The following is a 19,390-nucleotide window of genomic DNA, read 5'->3' as shown; positions in this document are numbered from 1 at the left end:
TTTTACGACAATTATCAATGGTTTCATAGTCATCATTGGACTTTTAATTCCAGATTTTTAATTGAATTTAAATTCCACCATCTGCCGTGGTGGGATTCAAACCCAGGGCCCCAGAGCATTACCCTGGATCTCTGGATTATTAGTCTGGTGATAATACCACTATGCCACCGCCTCCCCTTATACCATCCTATCATTTCCACCTCATTTACATATGTATGCTGCTGGAGGGATGGATGGAGGAAACAACCCCATCAGAGGACTCAGAATTTCAGCTGCCACATAATGGAATCATTCATGACCCTGAAAACAATATGCGCCCACATCTCACCCTATCTTACCAGGAAAAACAAGGAAATCCAAGCCTCTTAAAGTAACATGGAGCGGCCATACAATGTCAATTCAAATATGTCTGCTTATAAACTAAAATTTAAATTATGGCTTATCTCTTTCCACTTTCTGTTTAAAATATTTTAAAAGTTTTAGCGAGGGTAACAGCCATATGATTATAATGCAAGAATATTTGTATCTACTTTGACCCTTTTAAAAAGTAGAAAAGTAGGAATTTAATTTAAACATCTCTGTGGCATTACATGTTTGAAGTTGGTTATAGATATGTCTGACTGGATCCATTTACAAAGAAAGGTCAGCCAAAGATGAAGCCATTACCTGAGTATTGCTGAGTCCCAAACCCCCAAGTTCAACAGGAACTTGCAACCCAAAAGCTCCCATTTCCTTTAAACCTTCCATGGTCTCATCTTCCACCTTCCCCAGGCTATCATTTGCATCAGCATTATTGACTTCCTGGAACAAAAAAAATGCAGAAATTAAACCTCAACATCATACCCAGTAAGTTTCTTGCCTACTTTCTATGGGAAATGTGTGAACCTTGACAGCAAGTGCTGGCTGGTTTCAGTCAAGGGGGTGTCACAGCAGAGCCGATCCACTTGCACACCATCCATGGATGTATACTTCCAAGAGAAGTTTCAAGAAAAGGATTAGCAATGGAAACCTTAGAAGATTTTTACTTCCCTGACCAAACAGCACAAAGATCAGCTGGAGCATCTCAACCGCCTTGGTAGCTGAAATCAGGGGAAATCAGCTAGATGGCACAAATTGGGATCAAATAAAACGGAATGTGGTTCAGTAGCTCAATGAGTAAAATTCCTCAGTATGAACAAAATTAAATGAAATATTTCTTCTGAACACTAACAGGATGACGCTAAAACAATTTTATATCAAGCTTCTCGTCACCCTAATTTTTCTGTATTTGGTGAGTCACTGAATTCACAGTCACAAAAAGATAAAAGTGCATGACATTACTTGCCAGGAAAAACTTGGAGACTGGGCCCACTAGCTCCTGGAGAAACTGTGACTGCTCAGTATTTAAAACTGCATGAAAGAACAACGCAGAATCAGTATTTAAATTGAATTCTCAAATAAAGAATAATTCACAATTTTAAAAAATCATATAAATCAGATTTTCTCTGCATCTCAATACAAGTTGGAGCTTTTGCGAGCTTTTTTTTTTCGCAACAATCCTACAATGGTTCTATCTTACATTACTGACCATAACCAGACCATTATTAGCAGTGGTTTCCCTTCAAAGAGTCACAAGGGAACACATCCCCGCCGACACTGCCTGGCCCACAGCGATTTCACGCTCCAACGAGTGTGAAGTCAGCTTGACCAGCAGCTCTCTCATCCGTGCAGCACCAGAAGCTGCAGTGAACAGGACTGGGACTGCAAGCAGTCCCCAGAGCCGAAGTCCTGAGATTCCAGAAACAGGTAAGTTTTGGGGGTCTCAGGGCGAGTTGGATAGGGGGGGTGCTGGGGGGTAGGCAGAGGGGGATTGGAGCGTCAGCAGAGAGGCCGGCAGTGGAGGGCGGGAAGGGAAGTCCTGCGGTTACCGTACTTTAAAGTGGTGAGGGTGCCTGATGATAAAAGGGGGCCTGCTGATGAAGCCCCCACCCCGCAACCACACTTCTCGCCCAAGGCCTGAACTCAATTTATTTTCGGCCTTCCTCCATACCTGGGAGCTCCTTCCATCAGCTTGAAAATTGAGGCTGGGCAGGAAATGGCCCTTAAGTGGTCAATAATTAGCCACTTAAGGGCATCAACTGAGGCAATGGCAGGCCATCCAGCCGAGACCTTGCCCGCTCCAGTGTAAAATTGCAGGGAGGTCAGGGAGGTTGGGAACCAAGCGGGAAGTCCGTGCGAGGAGTTTTACACTTAGCCCCCAACCCACTGGCAGGGGAGCATAAAATTCTGCCCATGGGGTCAGCTTTTACATGTCAATTGATGACTTATCAGTCCAATGCCTCTCTTGATCCCTTTCCTCCACTGACCCTACACTGTCGCACTGTTTGTCTGATATCTAGTCTTGGATGGGCTGGAATATCCTGCAGCTAAACATTGGGAAGAGCAAAACCATCTTCAGCGCCCACACGAAATAGGTACCCTTCCTTGTCAATGATGCCATCCTTCTGCCTGACCACTATTTCAGGTTCATATAGACTTTTTGCAACCTTGGCATCCCCTTGAACCCCAAGCTGAGCTTCTAAACTCATATCCTCTCCATTACAAAATTGCATTTTCCACATCTGCAATGTCAGCTGCCCCAACCCCTATTTCAGCTCATCTGCTGCTGAAACCCTCATCAATACCTTGTCGCCTCCAGCCTTGACTATTCCCATACATTCCTGAGCAGCTTTCCATCCTCCATGCCCCATATTTTAGCTGATCCTAAACTCCACACACACTATACTGTATGATAAAACGAAAGGAATAGGAGTTGGAGTAGGCCATTTGGCTCTTTGAGTCTGCTCTGCCATTCCGCAAGATCATAACTGATCTTCTACCTCAACTCCACCTTCCTGCATTATCCCCGTATCCCTTAATTCCCTTAATGCTCAAGAACCTATCAACTTTTATCTTGCCAGCTCCCTCAATCAATAAGATCATGCTGATCTTCTAGCTCAACAACATCTTCCTACATTGTCCCCTTATCCCTTGATTCACAAAGTGTCCAAAAATCGATCGATCTCAGCCTTGAATGTGCTCATCAATTGAGCACCCACAGCCCTCTGAGGCAGAGAATTCCAATGATTCACAGCTCTTTGAGTGAAGAAATTTCTCCTCATCTCAGTCCTAAATAGCTGACCCCTTAGTCTGAGACTGTGACCCCCTAGATTCCCCACTTAGCTTTTCTCAGCAGCTACCCTGTCAAGCCCCTTAAAAAAATGATAGGTTTCGATTCGATCACCTCTCATTCTCCTAAGCTTCAGGCCCATGAACGACTGCTGCAATCAGGTCAGCGCTGGGGGATGATCGCTGTCTTTCCATTTTGGCAAGTAATGGTCAGATTACATGTAGGTGTCACGTGGCTTGGATCCTCACTGTGCACTCGCCTCCTGTGAGTTCTGCACACTGCGGGGACTGGACTGGGAAAATAGAAAAGTCCAGGGGAAGTTCCTTCACAACTACCGTAGAGGGTTCCCTACACCATTATGTGGGTTGCCATCCCCCTCTGGTCACCTTCAGTAATGTGTGAAGCGATGGGAATGCATCAGGGAAGTGGCCTAACGCATTTTGTTTCCATTTACCTGCCCCCCCCCCCACCCCCCCATGACTCCAAACCTACTTCCAAGTTGCTGGAAAGTTTTCTGCAGTCTCCTGCAAAGTTTTCCTATCTGGATCAATCAGGGTATACTGTCGAGAGTTATAAGGAGTTATATTCATTAAAGGTAAAGGAAAATCTGTGTTATAGGTCACTTGGATGCAACCTAAAGAAGCATTATGAATGTAGGGTTTTTTTTTACTAAACTTACAAATATATTGGCAGGAGTAAAACATTTTTTCTTTAACTTCATAAACTGCAGAAATATGCCATGTAGAGTCATAAACACCAAAAAATCAGGGATTGGTAAGTAAAAGGTTATGCAGTTACGTAGGATTATACTTAAGCAGGGTTGAAGCTGATCCTTGGTAGGTAGGTGGAGGTCTAATAGGGGAAGGCAGAATCAGGGTATGAGGCAACTGGGCATGAAGTGCTGAGCTGACTTGGAGTTTATTATAATATTTCAAACTTTATAGGGCTGGTGATTGCCTGATTTATGATTTCCTGGAACAGAGCTGTGGAAAAATAGGACTTAGCCTGCAGTAACAGGACACAAATTCTGATAATTTTCCAGTTCCACGTAAAATCAATGTAATACTTGTGCAGACCAGCACAGTCAAACATTCTGTTGGTCATTTTACTTACAAGAGCAATTTGTAGTTATATAATATAGTTAATGTTGAAAACATATCTGAAAATGTTCTACATAGGGGATATAAGAGGTTAATAAGGTACTGAAGAATTGATGAAAAGAATGCAGCTTTTGAAGGGTTAGAGTGGTGTCACGGTAGCTGAAAGCTCCACTACCAAGAGGGCACAAATGAAAGGAAGGATGCACAGAAGTTCAGAGTATGAGGAATGAAGAGTGCAATAGAGATATAAGGGGGATTACAGAAGAGTTGGCGGGAAGGATAAGGCCGAGAGGGTCGGAGTGAAGAAGAGAGAAAGGGAACAAAGAAGGAAGGGAGGGGGTGAGGAAGATCTTTTACATCCACCCAAGCAGGCAGATTGGGCCTTGGTTTCACTTCTCGTTCAAAAGATGGCACCTCTGACAGTGCAGTAACCCTCAGTACGACACTGAATGTCACCCATGATTTTCGTGCTCAAACCTTGGAGTGGGACTTGAACTGGGAACCTTGTGTCTCAGAGTCGACAGTGCTGCCAACTGGGTCAGGAGCGTTAAAGCCAGTGAGGTGGAGAATATGCTAAAAGGCAGGAAAAACTCTGTCTGGGCTTTGCTCAAAAATCCTTGAATCCCACCTCCCATTGCCACCATCTCTTGTCACAATCCCAAGAAAGCAAGTGTGCAATGGAATTAAGGAGGAAAAGACCATTCCGCAAATAAGACATAGGATGTATAAAGTATGAGACAGCCCAATTCCCTACTTTATAAAACTCATAGATAGTATATAAATAATTGAGAATTCAATGAATGCAACCTGACAAGATATGATCAAAGGCCAGAATTTTCTAATTGGTGGCGGGGGCGGGCCCTGCACGTCGATGCGTAAAATGACATACGGTGATGTCGGGCGAGCGACCCGACGCCACTGCGCGCCATCGCGATACTTCGTTGGGCGGGCGGGCAGTGATATCCGATGCGCGCCCACCATTAATTAACGGACCACTTAAGGCCCTTGAGGCGCCAATCGACGGCGATTTTTCGGCGCCTGTGCAATCTTCGGGTCGGCACACGTGCGCAACGGGCAGGCGAGTAGGACACATTTGTATAAACCTCATCCACGGGCAGGATAAAAGGGGTCAGTGGGTTCGCAAGTGCGCTCTGTCAGATATTGATTTTTCAAAGTTACTGATACTTGCCTGTGTGATCTGCAATGCATCAAAACACATACCAGCTGCTTGCACTGGACTCACAACCTTCAGGTCAGCAGTCTGCAGTGTGGAATCTTTTTTGGGCCTGCAGGTTTCAGGAAGCCTTCCCTTGGCCTGGGAATGGGAGCTCAACTGTCCACTGGAGGCACCTCCTCTGAGGAGGAAGGGAGGGCTAGAAGGGGGAGGAGGCCAGGAGTGTACATTCAGCCTCCAGGGGAGCCACCTTTGGGAGGACAGGCACAAGCACAGGGGGCCAACAGGAAGTCCAAGGCGGATGGGGCCACGGAAGATGCCACTATCCTGCTGCCAGGGTATACAGGTGGCAAAGCAGCTACCTCAATATGCCTGAGGTGAAGTGTCGAAGAAGGCTGTGTCTCTCAAGGGAGACAGTCAAATATATCTGTCAAATGATTGGGCCTGAGATCGCCGTGAACTGTGTGGGTGGGCACCCCATGCCAGTGGCTCTAAAGATCACAGCTGCCCTCAACTTCTATGCCTCTGGCTCCTTCCAGGGGACGGTGGGTGATCTTTGCGGTGTCTCCCAATCAGCTGTCCACACTTGTATCAAGCAGATTACAGATGCTATGTTCAGGCATGCATTGACCTTCATCCACTACCATTGGGACCAGGAAAGCCAGACAAAGCGAGCCAGAGGCTTCGCGGCCATTGCTGGCTTCCCCCGCGTCCAGGGTGCAATAGACTGTACACATGTGGCCATCAAGGCACCAGCAGGTAATCCCGGTGCCTTCGTCAACAGGAAGGGCTTCCATTCCATGAACGTGCAGATAGTGTGTGATCACTGGATGCTGATTCTACAAGTCTGTGCAAGGTACCCAGGCAGCTCCCATGACGTCTACATCCTCAGACACTCCCAGGTGCTGGGGCTCTTCAGTGCTCCAGCCCGGCTGGATGGATGGCTGTTGGATGACTAGGTCTATCCCCTCAGAAGGTGGCTCATGACGCCTCTCTGCCATCCAAGAACAGAGGCTGAGCAGCGGTACAATAGGAGCCACGCCTCCACAAGGACTGTGGTGGAAAGAACCATCGGTCTTCTCAAAATGCGCTTCCGATGCCTGGACCGCTCAGGGGGCGCACTCCAGTACCCCCTAGATTGTGTGTCGCTGATAGTGGTTGCATGCTGCGCTCTCCACAATCTTGCGCTGGAAAGGAGGGAGGCAGTGGACGATGAAGATGTAGACGCAGTGGCTGCGGCTGCACACGATGAGTCCAGCAGTGAGTGCGAGGATGAGCACGCACAGGGAAATGCTGAGGGAGTAGACGTTGACCCGGGCATACTCCAGGGAGGCAGGGATGCCCGGGAGGCTTTAATCCAACGAACCTTCAGCTAGCCCAACACAGATGGACCTTCAATACACGCCAGGGCTGCAGGCTCCACACTTGATACCTGAGTGCTAAATCAGCCTGGATAGGAACATTAACTAAGGACCTTGTTAATAAAATTGAATGTCCCACAAATCACTCCTAACATTATTGGTAACCATCCACCTACAGAAGCAAAGAGGCACCCTCAGCCATGGTGACATGTCTGAATTTAATATTACAACCAAAGAAACTTAAGAAAACAAAATGACAAATGTGTTAAAAATCACACCAACTCATAAAGACCTCATTGCGGGCCAACACAAAAGCACCAGTGATAAACCCGTGGTGTGCCTAAAGTGCCTTATGTTTATGTTTCTGGATGCTACGTCTTGGTGCTGCCCCCTCGCTGGGAGTGGCATCTGAGACAGCCTGCTGACTCTGTTGTCCTGTTGGCCTCGATGTCCTTGGCAGCCGTCCTCTAGCCCGTGGAGCCTGTGCTGGCCCCGCCTGGGGGGAAGCTGCCAATTCCACAGCTGGCATCTCCCCAGTCGTCGCAGCCTCGTCAGACGTAATGGTTACTGGCAGAGCGGCGGAGGAGCTGCCTCCGGAGCGCCCTGAGAGGAGCCCACAGAGACGACAGGCAGCTGCTGCACTGACATGAGGGCGCTTTGGACCTCCCCGCTCACCGTAGATGGATGGGCACCGAGCTGGGAAACTTGGTACCCACACCATCTCCCACAGTGGCAATGACCAGCTAAGGTCAATGCCGATGTGAGGTCTTGCTGGTCCGAGCGCAGCCCCAAGAAGCCCTGATGGGTCTCCTGGAGGAGCCTCTCCACGAGAGTCGCCACTCTCTCCATGGAGGACGCATGGTGCTCGGCCATGAGGCTCATTGCATTGGTGATAGTCCACGTAGACTCCTCCACCACAGACACCAAGCAAGCATAGCCTCATGTATCTCCCCCAGATGCTCCCGCACACCTAGCCGCATTTCCTACATTTGCTGCATCGCAGACGACTCCAGAGGCACATCATCAGGCACCAACTGAGCATGTGCCTGGTCCCCTGCAGTCCTTCAACTGTTGGTGCCATGGGCACTCTTTGTCTCTGCCAGCTCCTCCAGCGACTGTGAGGTGCCCTCATCACTGTACCCCTGGACACTGGCCGATGTTCTAATTCCCACTGAGGTGCTAGTATCTGCGCTGGTGCCTGCCTGGCAGAGATGGTGTGACACTGGTGGGTCAGAGACTTCAAAGCCCTCAGGTGTGAGAGGGGGTCTCTGCTGCTCCTCCTCCCGGCCCTGCTCCACTGATGCCGAAAGGAAGAACAAGGACATTGGATCAATTAACATGGAGACAATGTCAATCTTCATCCCTGTCCCCCAGATCATTATGCGCTCATCCTTTCATAAGTAATGGTCAAGCCACGTTGCAAACTCCAAACACTGAACATTCAGCACTGCCATGGCTGCTGGGAGAACAACAGTGACCTCACTGCTGGGCAAACATACCTGGCCGTGGCACCCCAGCCTCACCAATACCAGTGGACCTGGGCGCATGGCGCCTCTCCAAATCTAGGGCCTCCTGCTCGAAGCGGCTGAGAATCGCTAATTGTGCCGGCCCTCCGCCAGTCCTCACCCACTCGGCGGCATTATGTGCATTCTTCTCCTGAAAAGGAGAGAAGAGCATTGATTAGTGCAACTTGTACATGGACTCTCTTCGCGGACAGCCCACCCCAACCAGAGTGGGACATTGCAGGGCTCCAGTGCCTCCTCACCCCGCTGCTGCTGAACACTCGCACAAAGATGCTAGGCCTGTCTCCCCCCCGCAACCCCCTTGGCCAAATGCTGCCTTCATCACATTTGGCACCACATGGTCCAACCTTCCATAACAAGGAGGCGCAAGCATGTGGAGCACAGCGGACAGCAGATCGATCGGTGCCGCGCCACCTTGAAGCTCCCCTCCCAGCGTGTCATCACCCTGACTTTGACTTGGCCTGGAGTTCCAGCACTGCGCCTAGGAGCAGTTCCTCCAGGTTGCCCCCAAAACAGTAACGTGGGTCTCAGTGTACCACATGCTGCGGGTGCAGAACCCATCTCTTCACCATCCTCGTAGGGTGATCTCGGCATGGGCAACATCTGCTGGCCCACCCAGCAAAGGACACATGCCGTCAATGATTCAAAGCAGTGACTACACTCAGACTTGGTGGTAATGGGTGAGAGGGGGGTGGGGGGTGGGGGGGGGGCGCGGGGAAGCCTACCTGCTGGGTTAAGTGACCAATGCCAACATTGTCCTCACCCTTACTGAGCGCAACAGGTCATTGAAGCGCTTGCGACACTGGATCCAGGTGCACCGCACCATGTCGCAGGAGCTCACCACCTCCACCACCTCCTCCCAGGCACGTTTGGGCATGGGGGGGGACCTCCTCCTCCTGTCCTGGGATACGAGGACCTCCCGCCATGCTGCCACCTCCTCGAGGAGGGCAGCAAGGCAATCATCAGAAACACGAGGGGCACAGTGCCCCCCTGCCCTACCCTCTTGCCTGGCCTGCTCACCAGCAGCGCTCTGGGGAGCCCTTCCACTGGCCACGATTCACAGCCTTTGAAAGGCTGCAGGAGCTTTTTAAAACAGGCCCCCGGGTCGCCATTGGACCCAGCGCCCATTGCAGTCCCGCCACGGCCTGCCCACTCCCACTGCCCTCTGGAGCCGCGATTCACGCTGGGCGGGCCTTAATTGGCCTGCCCGCTTAAAATGGCGACACGTACCCCATCGCGGGTGGCGATCAGGTCCGCGCCCGCCTGTGCCCGCTCCCGCACCGCCCGCCCGACAAGCAGAAAATTCTGCCCAATGGAATTTAATACAAAACGCAGACTGCAGTAGACCTTTCATTTCTATTCTGTAAATTAAGGAGACCTGCATTTGGAAATGTATTGTAATTATTTATAGGCTGAAATTATTATAATTATGCTATCCTTTTATTATTTTATACTTTGTATGATGATACAAATAAATTAAGTAATCATAATTCATGACATAGTTATAGACAGTTATTAAAAGAAAAATCAAAACAATTCTGTACCTGCCACAATGATGATCTTTCAGTAGAACAATTAAAACCAGTGAAATGGGGGTGGTAAACTAGCAGGATTTAGTGAGGGATATAATGTGAGTGATTGTGTTTTGGGTGAGTTGGGTTTAAGCAGGGTTGAGGATGCCAGGCAGAGAGGGAGAATATTGGAGGAATTTGGGGAGAAATTGGTTTGTGTAGCACAATTCCCTAGGGTCAGGAAGCACCATGGGCCATTAACTGCTGCTTCATGGTAATTCTTCAATGATATCAATGGAGAATGCCGCACGGGCTGTGCAGGTAGCAATGTAAGTCTAGCTGTGCTACGCAAACAAATTCGAAATTTGGCTGTTGGAATCATTTAGTTCCTTTGGTTCCCAAGCTAGTTGCATTGGTTTGGCTTGAAATGCTGTTGACTCCAATCTCCAACTCAAATCAAATTGACACAAATCTCCAACAGGTTATAAAACATAACCTTCCTGCCCTTAAACGCTTGAACCTCAGGAACATGCAACATTGATCAAAGTTCATCAAAAATCAAGTTTAAAAACATGAGTATAATATGTCACAGCCAAGAGTTCAATGCCCCTGTGTTAATCGGTATGAAAACTCAGAATTATTTACAGACCCATGATTTGAAGAAAGGCATAAAGTTGCCTGGTTTTACTTTTAAAATACAAATGAAACCTGGGGTGAAAGTGATGTTCATATTGTATATCACAGATTATAGAACAATACATTTCAAATAAAACTAAACAAAAGATGCTTGTTCCAATGTCACTTGAGAGCAGCATAAGGGTATTATGATTGCCAGGCTCAATAAACTACAAATGAATAAAAAGTAACAAACGTCAATTCTGTTTAACAAGTACATCATTTTAAGAACCTGCATATATATATATATATATATATATATGTGTGTGTGTGTGTGTATAGCAATTGAACACATCTGCAGTAGTCTCAGAGTAAGTACATCCAGTGATTTATGTTAGAATTACTTTTTAATGTAGCATACCAAAATGCAGGCCTGGCAGCATCTGTGGACAGAGAAACCGAGTTAAGCTTTGTGGTTGAATATGTCTCTTCTTCAGAACAGGTCTGCCAGAGTTGCTGAGTATTTCCAGCACTTCCTGTTTTTATTTCAGATTTCCAGCATCTGCAGTATTTTGCTTTTATTAAACTAAAATACAAGTTTGCTGGAGCCAATTGTTTCACGCAGCACAAGAAGTACAAAAATGTTTCGTGTGCAGATTGACCCACAATCGAAGCATCCAAAACTATATTCAGGCATTCTATATCCAGTATTGCAGCTTGCATGCCAGATTGTAAAATTAAAGGGTCATAAAGGGTTAAAGGACCATTAAAGGGTTCTGGGTGCCACACTATAGGAAGGATGTGAACATATTGGAAAGAGTGCAGAAGAGGTTTACGAGAATGGTTCCAGGGATGAGACACTTCAGTTATGAAGAAAGATTGGAGAAGCTGGGACTGTTTTCCTTGGAGAGGAGAAGGCTAAGAGGAGACTTGATAGAAGTTTTCAAAATCATGAGGGGTCTGGAGAGAGTAGACAGGGAGAAACTGTTCCCACTCATAAACGGATCGAGAACCAGAGCGCACAGTTTTAAAGTGTTTTCCAAAAGAAGCAGATGTGAGGTGAGAAACAACTTTTTCACAGAGTGAGTAGTTGTGGTTTGGAACGCACTGCGAAATGTGGTGGAGGTGAGTTCAATTGAGGCATTCAAGAGGGCATTGGATGATTAGTTAAATAGAAACAACATGCAGGATTGCGGGGAAAAGGCAGGAGACTGGCACTAAGAGCAGAATATTGCCGTCGGCTTGCGGGGGCGGGCCCAACACGCTGACGCATAAAATGACACGCGATGACGTCGGGCGTGCATCCCGACATCATCGCGCGTCATTTTGATATTGCGTTCAGCGGGTGGGCGCTAGAGATAGCTGCCCGTTCGCCGAACTGTCAACACCCTATTAAGGTCATTAAGAAAGCAATTGACGTTATTAACAAAGCTTAAGTTTGGCAGGCAGGCGAAGAACCCAAGCGGCCTTCGCGTTTTCACAGGTGGGATGAGGTTTCCTGAAGGTTTTTTGTCAACTTCACAAACATGTCCAAGCTCATGTAACACTGTCACATGTGGGGATATGTTTAAATAAATTTTTACTTTATTATTTAAAAACTTTTATTATGTACTTAATCTCCCTGAGGCAGCTCCATGCCTCAGGGAGATTGCTGCACTCTTTCGCGCGCATGCGCAAAAGAGCGCAGGCCCTGGCTCTCCCGTCTCCCCCCACCCGCACAGGTACCAGCTGCGCGTTACGTTGGGCGGGCCTTAATTGGCCCGCCCGCGTAAAATGGCGGCGCGCAGGCGATCGCAGGCGCCGATCAGCTCTGTGCCCGCCCCCGCCTGCTCCCACCCTGCCCGCCCAACATGTGTAAGGTTCGACCCTAAATTAAGATGCTCAGAGAGCCAGTGCAGACACGATGGGCCGAATGGCCTCCTTCTAAACCATAACAGTTCTGTGATTCTGTGATATTACTGAGATGCAAAGAGTGATCAAGGGAATCGAAAACGCCTGAGTGAGCAAAATCAAAAATCTGAAAAACAATAAGCTGCTGTAAATGGTTTTTATAAGAAAACAGTGTTGCTTAATGTGAGAGGGCTTGAAACAGCCACAGTTGTTATATTTGCTCATGTGGTAAGTCCACATACTGTCCCTGTTGTTATGTTATGCAACACAATTTTTTTGACACAGTTGTAAGATTTCTACAAAACACAGGATAAAAATATAAAATTTCTAATGTCAGGCATAAACAGCAATGCACTTGTTTGCATACGTTTTTGCAAATAAAATACCTTTAAATAGAGTGAGAAGAATGCTGCTTGCAAGAGCAAGCTTGGCCGTTAGCATCTTGCAAGACACATGAAACAGCCCTCTTACAATAGGAGTATACTGGAACAACTATTGCACTTGAAATGTTTATTGTGCAACCTGATAGTACGTGTGAAAGCTGCAAACATCAATTTTTTCCTCACACAGCAAAACATGCAGATAAGAGTAGTTTCCTGCCTGTCTGGCCAGCATGCAATACTCTCCAGAGATCACAGTGATAAATACGATAGTGCTTCCAGTCATTCTGTTAAAAACTATGGATTTGCGTTCACGATCCACATTGTCAATCCACAACCTCAACCAATCTGGAGGCATTGATCAAATGTAAATGTGAGTGAGAGTGAAAGAGAGCAAATTACAGGCAACAAGTTATTCTAGGCTACTCATACACATGAAGGAGTTCTTGTGGCACAATGTTTAGCCTCTGGAGTCAGGAGCCCTAGGTTTGAGTCTCACCTCAGGACTTGATGGCCAAGGATGGTCCATTTATAACGCAGCTAAACAGGTTGAGTATCAACCTGCAAATCCATCCAACACACACAATGGCAGGCAGTAAGGGCAGGAAAGATTCCCATTCAGCCATGCGATGGAAAGAAAGTTGAAGTTTCTACCATCATCAAACAAAGCTCCAGACTACAACATGCTACAACATGCATGTAAAAGTTCATGTTGCCACAGCAACTCAGCCTCCCTGAGTGATCTGTAACACATATGCACACATACACTTGGCCGCATTTAGGCTAACGTCGGTAGAGACCCGCCCTCGCGGTGACTGCGATGGGAAAGAGACCATCACCCACCTCCTTCTGGAATGTGCCTTTGCAAAGAAGAAGAGTACCCATTCTTTTGGCACTACGAATTCCGTTTTGGATCCAAAATGGGATTCACGGTACATGCAGTCACTTCTGGTGCTGGATGCCCCAGATGCCGTTTTGGTGAGGGCGTTAGCATGGCCAAAGGGAGCATGTGCTGGAAGTATGCAGAGTAGGCAGATCCTGACATCATTCAGGGTGCAACATTAATTTGACGTCTAGCAGAAGGGGGCATCACCGCCAAAGCTATCTAAAGGGATCATCGACTTCTTTCAGGTTAGTTCAGGTTACTTTCAGGTGATTGATTTCCACTAGCTGTCAATGAGTTACTAGGAGTGCTTGGGGGTTTGTAATCTTATTTAGTGTTGCTGGAATCTACATGAATTGGTGTGGTACTGGTTGAAGAAATTGGTCCACTGTTGCTGGAGCACCATCAACTGAGTGAAAGATGCTCTTTTATCTGCCTGAAACTTGTTGGTCTTCCAGTGCAAAGGGCAGTCTACAACCTAATGTTGCAGAATGGCACATTCCAAGGTCCAGGGCTAGGTGCTGAGAGATGCATTAAAGTTTGGGGCAGCCAAAGGCTTAGAGGGGAAAGGTCTAAGGTTCATCTGCTATAGTTTATCGAGGGGCTGGAAAAGCCCTAAGGTGGTATCTTTGTCATTGAATGCATAATTTTAATATCACGTAAAACTGCAATTGTATTGAGGTACCTCAGTGCTCCATGCTGTATGGAAATAACTTTAAACTGTATTGCACTTCAGTAATGTCCAATTTGAACTGTTAAGAAAATAAATTTTACAATTTTTTATGAATAAAGTACATTTTTGGAAAAAATAATTAGAAGAGGTCTGACTACAGGTCCTATCCACCCCTGTCAATCAGTATACATGATGGGTAGGGCAATTTGAAAGCAGAAGGAACATAAGAAATAGGTGCAGGTGTAGGCCATTCAGCCCTCAAAGCTGCTCCACCAGTCAATAAAATCATGACTGATCTAATGTGACCTTAATTCTAATTTCCTGTCGGTCCCCCATAACTCTTGGCTCCCTTGCAGATCAAAAATTGAACTCAGCCTTGAATATATTCAGTAACCCAGTCTCCATTGCTCGTTGGGGAAAGAGTTCAAAACACTAATGGCCCTCTGAGAAGAAGAAATTCCTCCCCTTATTTTTAAATTGTGCCCCCTAGTTCTAGATTCACCCACCAGGGATAACATCCACTCGGCATTTAACCTGTCAAACCCCCTCAGAATCTTTTCATCACCTCATTCTTCTAAACTCCAATGAGTATAGGCCCAATCTGCTCAACCATTCCTCATAAGACAAGTCCATGATCCCAGCAGTCAGCCAAGAGAATCTTCTCTGAACTTTCTCCAATGCAAGTATGTACCTTCTTAAGCAAGGTGAACAAATTTGCACACAGTACTCTGGGTGTGATCTCACCAATACCCGGCCAGTTGTAGCAAGATTTCCCTACTTTTATACTCCATCCCCCTCGCAATAAAGGCCAACATTCCATTTGCCTTCCTAATTACTTGCTGTACCTGCATGCTACCATTTTGCGATTCCTGTCACCAGGTCCCTCTGTATTGCAGGGTTCTGAAGTGTCTCTCTATTTAAATAATATTCTGCTTTTCTATTCTTCCTGCCAAATTGGACAGCTTCATAAAACAAATGGAGAAGTTTTTAAACAAAATTTTTTTAAAACAAAAGAAAGAGTCTAACATCAGTCTAATGCCAGTGTGGGCAAACTAGTGGTGATCACAAGGACAAAATTGATTCTCTCTTAGGGGAAAAAGGGTTAATAAGGAACAGCCAACATGGATTTGTCAAAAGCAAGCTGAGTCTGACTAACCTCCGAGTTCTTTGATAAAGTAACAGAGATGGGTAATGAAGGTGCTACAGTAGATGTATATATATACTGCAAAATTTGGATGCATAGTACCCGTTCTTTTGTCACTACGAATTCCGCTTTGGATCCAAAATGGGATTCACGGTACATGCAGTCACTTCTGGTGCTGGATGCCCCAGATGCCATTTTGGTGAGGGCATTAGCATGGCCAAAGGGAGCATGTGCCGGAAGGAGGTAGATCCTGACATCATTCAGGGGGCAACATTAATTTGACGTCTAGCAGAAGGGGGCATCCCCACCAAAGCTATCTAAAGGGATCATCGACTTCTTTCCGGTTAGTTGCTGATTGATTTCCATTAGTTGTTAATGAGTTACTAGGGGTGCTTGGAGGTTTGTAATCTTATTTAGTGTTGCTGGAATCTACATGAAGTGGTGTGGTACTGGTTGAAGGAATTCGTCCTGACTTCTATTAAGACCACTTGATCTCAGACATGGGTGCAATAGTTCATATCCCACTTGGCCTGCAACATGACAGGGAGAGTGAGCAGAGGTGACACAGATCAGGACAAGTTGCTCTAAGAGGTAGGGAGAGGAAGCGGACAAGGGTTCACAACAGGAGGTCATATCCACCCAGTGTCTCAGGGAATGATTCTCCTACCTCAACTGCAGTGAGAAACAATGGGCGGGATTTTCCAACCCTGCCCGAAAGTCTATGGACTTTTGGCTGGCCCGCCGAATCTCCCAGGGTGAGTCCCTCCACGACGGGATTGGAAAATCCCAGCCAGCATGTTAGACATCTCCACTTCAACAAGAGGTGCTCACTGAAATTTTCAGCGGGGCACCACAGCCTCAGAGCAGGCCAAGGGTGGCATTGTCAGTGGCTGTGAAAGTGACAGCTGCCATGTATTTTTATATGTCAGGCTCATTCTGGGTTGGAGCAGACAGGATTTGCAACATATCTCAGTTTGCCATTCACCATTGTAAGGGAGGTCACTGAGGTTCCATGTGCAAAGGGAGCTGAATAAATTAGCATCCCTCCTGCCAAATAGAAGCAGGCGGAGCGAGCATGAGGCTCACCATGATTTCAGGTTTCCCCATGGCGTTTTATTGATTATGTAAGGATGAGGTGAAGCTATTGTCATGATAATGAAGGAAAAACACCAAATTGCATCCGGAAATATTGGACTTTAAAAATAAGACCGGAGTTTTTAAAATGCACATAGCCACTGGCTAGAATGCTGCAGGGTGACTCCCTAAGAGACAGTGGAACCCCGCCCTGTTGCCAGACAAGGTACTTCTAAAGACATCCAGAAACTATTTGCTTTCTCTGGTAGAGATAATGGGAGATGAGCATTATCTCATCAAGAAACCCTGTGAGAAATGCCCAGACAGATTTGTGAATTTGCTTTCCACTTGGAATATACAAAGCAGAGGTTAAAAGTGAGCTGAAAAGCTGCCGCGGTGTCTGTCTGTGGGGTATGCTGAGAGAGCAAGTGCTGGAAGTTTGACTCAGAAGTAACAGCCACACACAGTACCCCTGCAAATCGCTATTTTTACAGGTATCCTGACCTCGCATATTCACTTACTTCAAGCTTTATTCTTACTCTTAACCTATATGACCATATGTGCACATGTTTTATGCTTTCTTGCCTTTAGTAGTTAATAAACTTACTCTTACCTTTAACTCAAGAAAGACTGATCAAATTGGCCTCTTCAAAACCAGAACAATTGGGTCTAGGTAAAAGGTATCCGTGAAAGGGATCCTTTTTAGATTAAATCTTGTTGCGACCAACAGAAGGGGGGGAGCTGAATAAAGACAGGGAGCCAGTTCATCCCTCCACACCTGGGGCATAACAATTTGGGGGTGTCCCAGCCAGACAGTGACAAATTGAGGGGTCTTGTCTGGATCAACAACTTTGGGGCATCTCACCTGGAGGTGGGTTATAACACTATGAATGTAAGATATGGGTTCTGATTGATAGTGATTGTTGGTAGGTGAGAGAGGGGGGAATGATGAATTGAGCAGCGTCTGAGGTTTGTGGTTCAGTTGTAAGGATATGGCATTTTGAGGCAAATTCACTGATGTTAATCATTCAGGTTGAACCTCTTGTAGCATTGCATCCAGGTTCTTGGGGCTATAATGCTTGCATTGACCATGATGTCTATTGACTCCCATTGCCTTCTCAGATTTTGTCTACAGGGTAGCCCCCTGGAGAGTACATCTCTCCTTCTGTCCATCTTCCACACCAAAAACTCCAGTGCTGCATCTGAGAACATTGGGCACACTCCCTGTCCTGTTGCAGCATTAGCCAATGTTCTTCCTCCTCAGAATGCCTTTCCCAGACACTCCCAGAACCATCACCAGCCAGAGGTGCCCCATCCCTTTAAGAAGTACAGGCTAACTTTAAACAATGCTAGCCCTGAACAAACTTGGGCTTCCTGCTGAAGCACACTGCCACCCAGCATGTATTTAGCGCTGGGTGCACACTTATACCATTTAAGTTAGCAGGCTGCCCAAAGTTTGCATGCTGCTTGCTTCAGAAGGAACAGGTTAATCATGCGCCGTGATTTCTGCGCCCACTTTCGGGGGTGATCAAATTTTGCCCCCATGATCTTCCAAAAGATAAAGTACCACAGAAGAGACTTAGTCAGAGAATAGAAGGACGTGATATTCGAGGGATTAGTGGTAACTTGGATATGTAAAAGGCTATGGGATAGGAGGCAGAGAATTGTTCTGAATGAATGCTTTTCTGATTGGAGAGAAGTATGCAATGGGTCTCCCAAGGGTGGACATTAGGGCCATTGCTTTTTTTGCTATTTATAAATGACTTGAACTTGGGTATAGGGAGTAGGATTTTAAAGTTTGCAAATGATATAAAATTTGACAATGGAGTAAATAGTAAGCAGGATAGTAGCAGACTTCAGGAGAACTTGAGTATTGCTGAAAAAAAAGATATGTCAAAGCTTTTCATCTTATATTGGTATTCTTGAGAAGTGTCCTGATGAGTGCAAGATGATACGCTTTGACATGTCTCTTTTTCAGCAGTACTCAAGTTCTGTAATACCAAATGGAGAACATAAACAGACTGGACATGACAGATGCAATTTAGTGTGGATAAGCACAAAGTGTTGCATCTTGGGAGAAACAACATGGCGGGGCAGTATATTCTAAACAGTAGTATTTTGAAGGGAGTGAGGGACAGAGGGATCTGGGAGTGCTTAACCACAATTCTTTGAAGACAAACTGATAAGCTGCTTAAGAAAGCATTTGGATACCTAGCTTTGCCAATTGGGCACTGAATACAAAAATAAGGAAGTAATGCTAAACCTTTACAAATCACTGGTTAGGACTTAGCTGGATTTTTGAGTATAATTCCGAGAGCCACCTTTTCACAGAGGGAGGGGTAGGGGGAGGGAGCCTGAGGGAGCTTTAATAATTATTAAATTGAGCCCCAAGTGCCAAATAAATACTTCGGCTCCCACCATCTCAAAATAGTGTGACTGGCAATTTTCAGAGCATACATATGTGCCAGGGTCTCTTGGGTATCTGTACAAGTTTATACATTTGGGGAATAATTAAAAAGAAATTCATTAACATACTTTCTTTCCCATTGTATTAATCTGCTCACCTGATGGATAGGGAAAAACTTGTTCAGTGCTGATTCTGCCCTGAAAAATGTTTACACCAAAGGATACTGACTCCTACAGAGGAAGATAATCACATTATTTAAACAAAACCCCCAGGAGGAACTATGTAGTAATTAAAAAGAATTTTTCAGCACAATAAATAGAAAATTAAAATAAGGACAGAAAGTGCTGGAAAAACTCAGCAGGTCTGGCAGCATCTGTGAACATAGAAACAGAGTTAACGTTTCAGAAGTGAAAATTAAATATTAAGTTGCGTTATTACTTTTCAGACCTAGGGTCATCTAAATATGGTTCCAATAGTTTTAAGCGCATTATCATTTGTGAATTATAG

At 46.1% G+C, this 19,390-nt stretch overlaps 1 protein-coding gene across 7 annotated transcripts in view; it reads right to left on the bottom strand.

Annotated features, from left to right (window-relative positions):
- LOC144693909 (very long-chain specific acyl-CoA dehydrogenase, mitochondrial-like) overlaps positions 1-19,390 on the bottom strand; it is a 92,093-nt gene that overhangs the window by 47,224 nt on the left and 25,479 nt on the right. For 3 of the 7 annotated variants that reach the window (XM_078564115.1, XM_078564116.1, XM_078564117.1), the window contains one exon: positions 667-801. In XM_078564115.1, coding sequence (XP_078420241.1) covers positions 667-801 — 135 coding nt within the window. Of the gene's footprint in view, positions 1-666; positions 802-1,320; positions 1,390-19,040; positions 19,114-19,390 lie in introns of all 7 variants that reach the window. The other 4 variants (XM_078564114.1, XM_078564118.1, XM_078564112.1 and 1 more) reach the window with 3 other exon arrangements.

Source organism: Cetorhinus maximus, chromosome 19, assembly GCF_964194155.1.
Source record: "Cetorhinus maximus chromosome 19, sCetMax3.hap1.1, whole genome shotgun sequence".
NCBI classification, from domain to species: domain Eukaryota; kingdom Metazoa; phylum Chordata; class Chondrichthyes; order Lamniformes; family Cetorhinidae; genus Cetorhinus; species Cetorhinus maximus.
The sequence above is the reverse complement of the archived record's forward strand: the minus strand, read 5'-3'. Positions and strand labels throughout refer to the sequence as shown.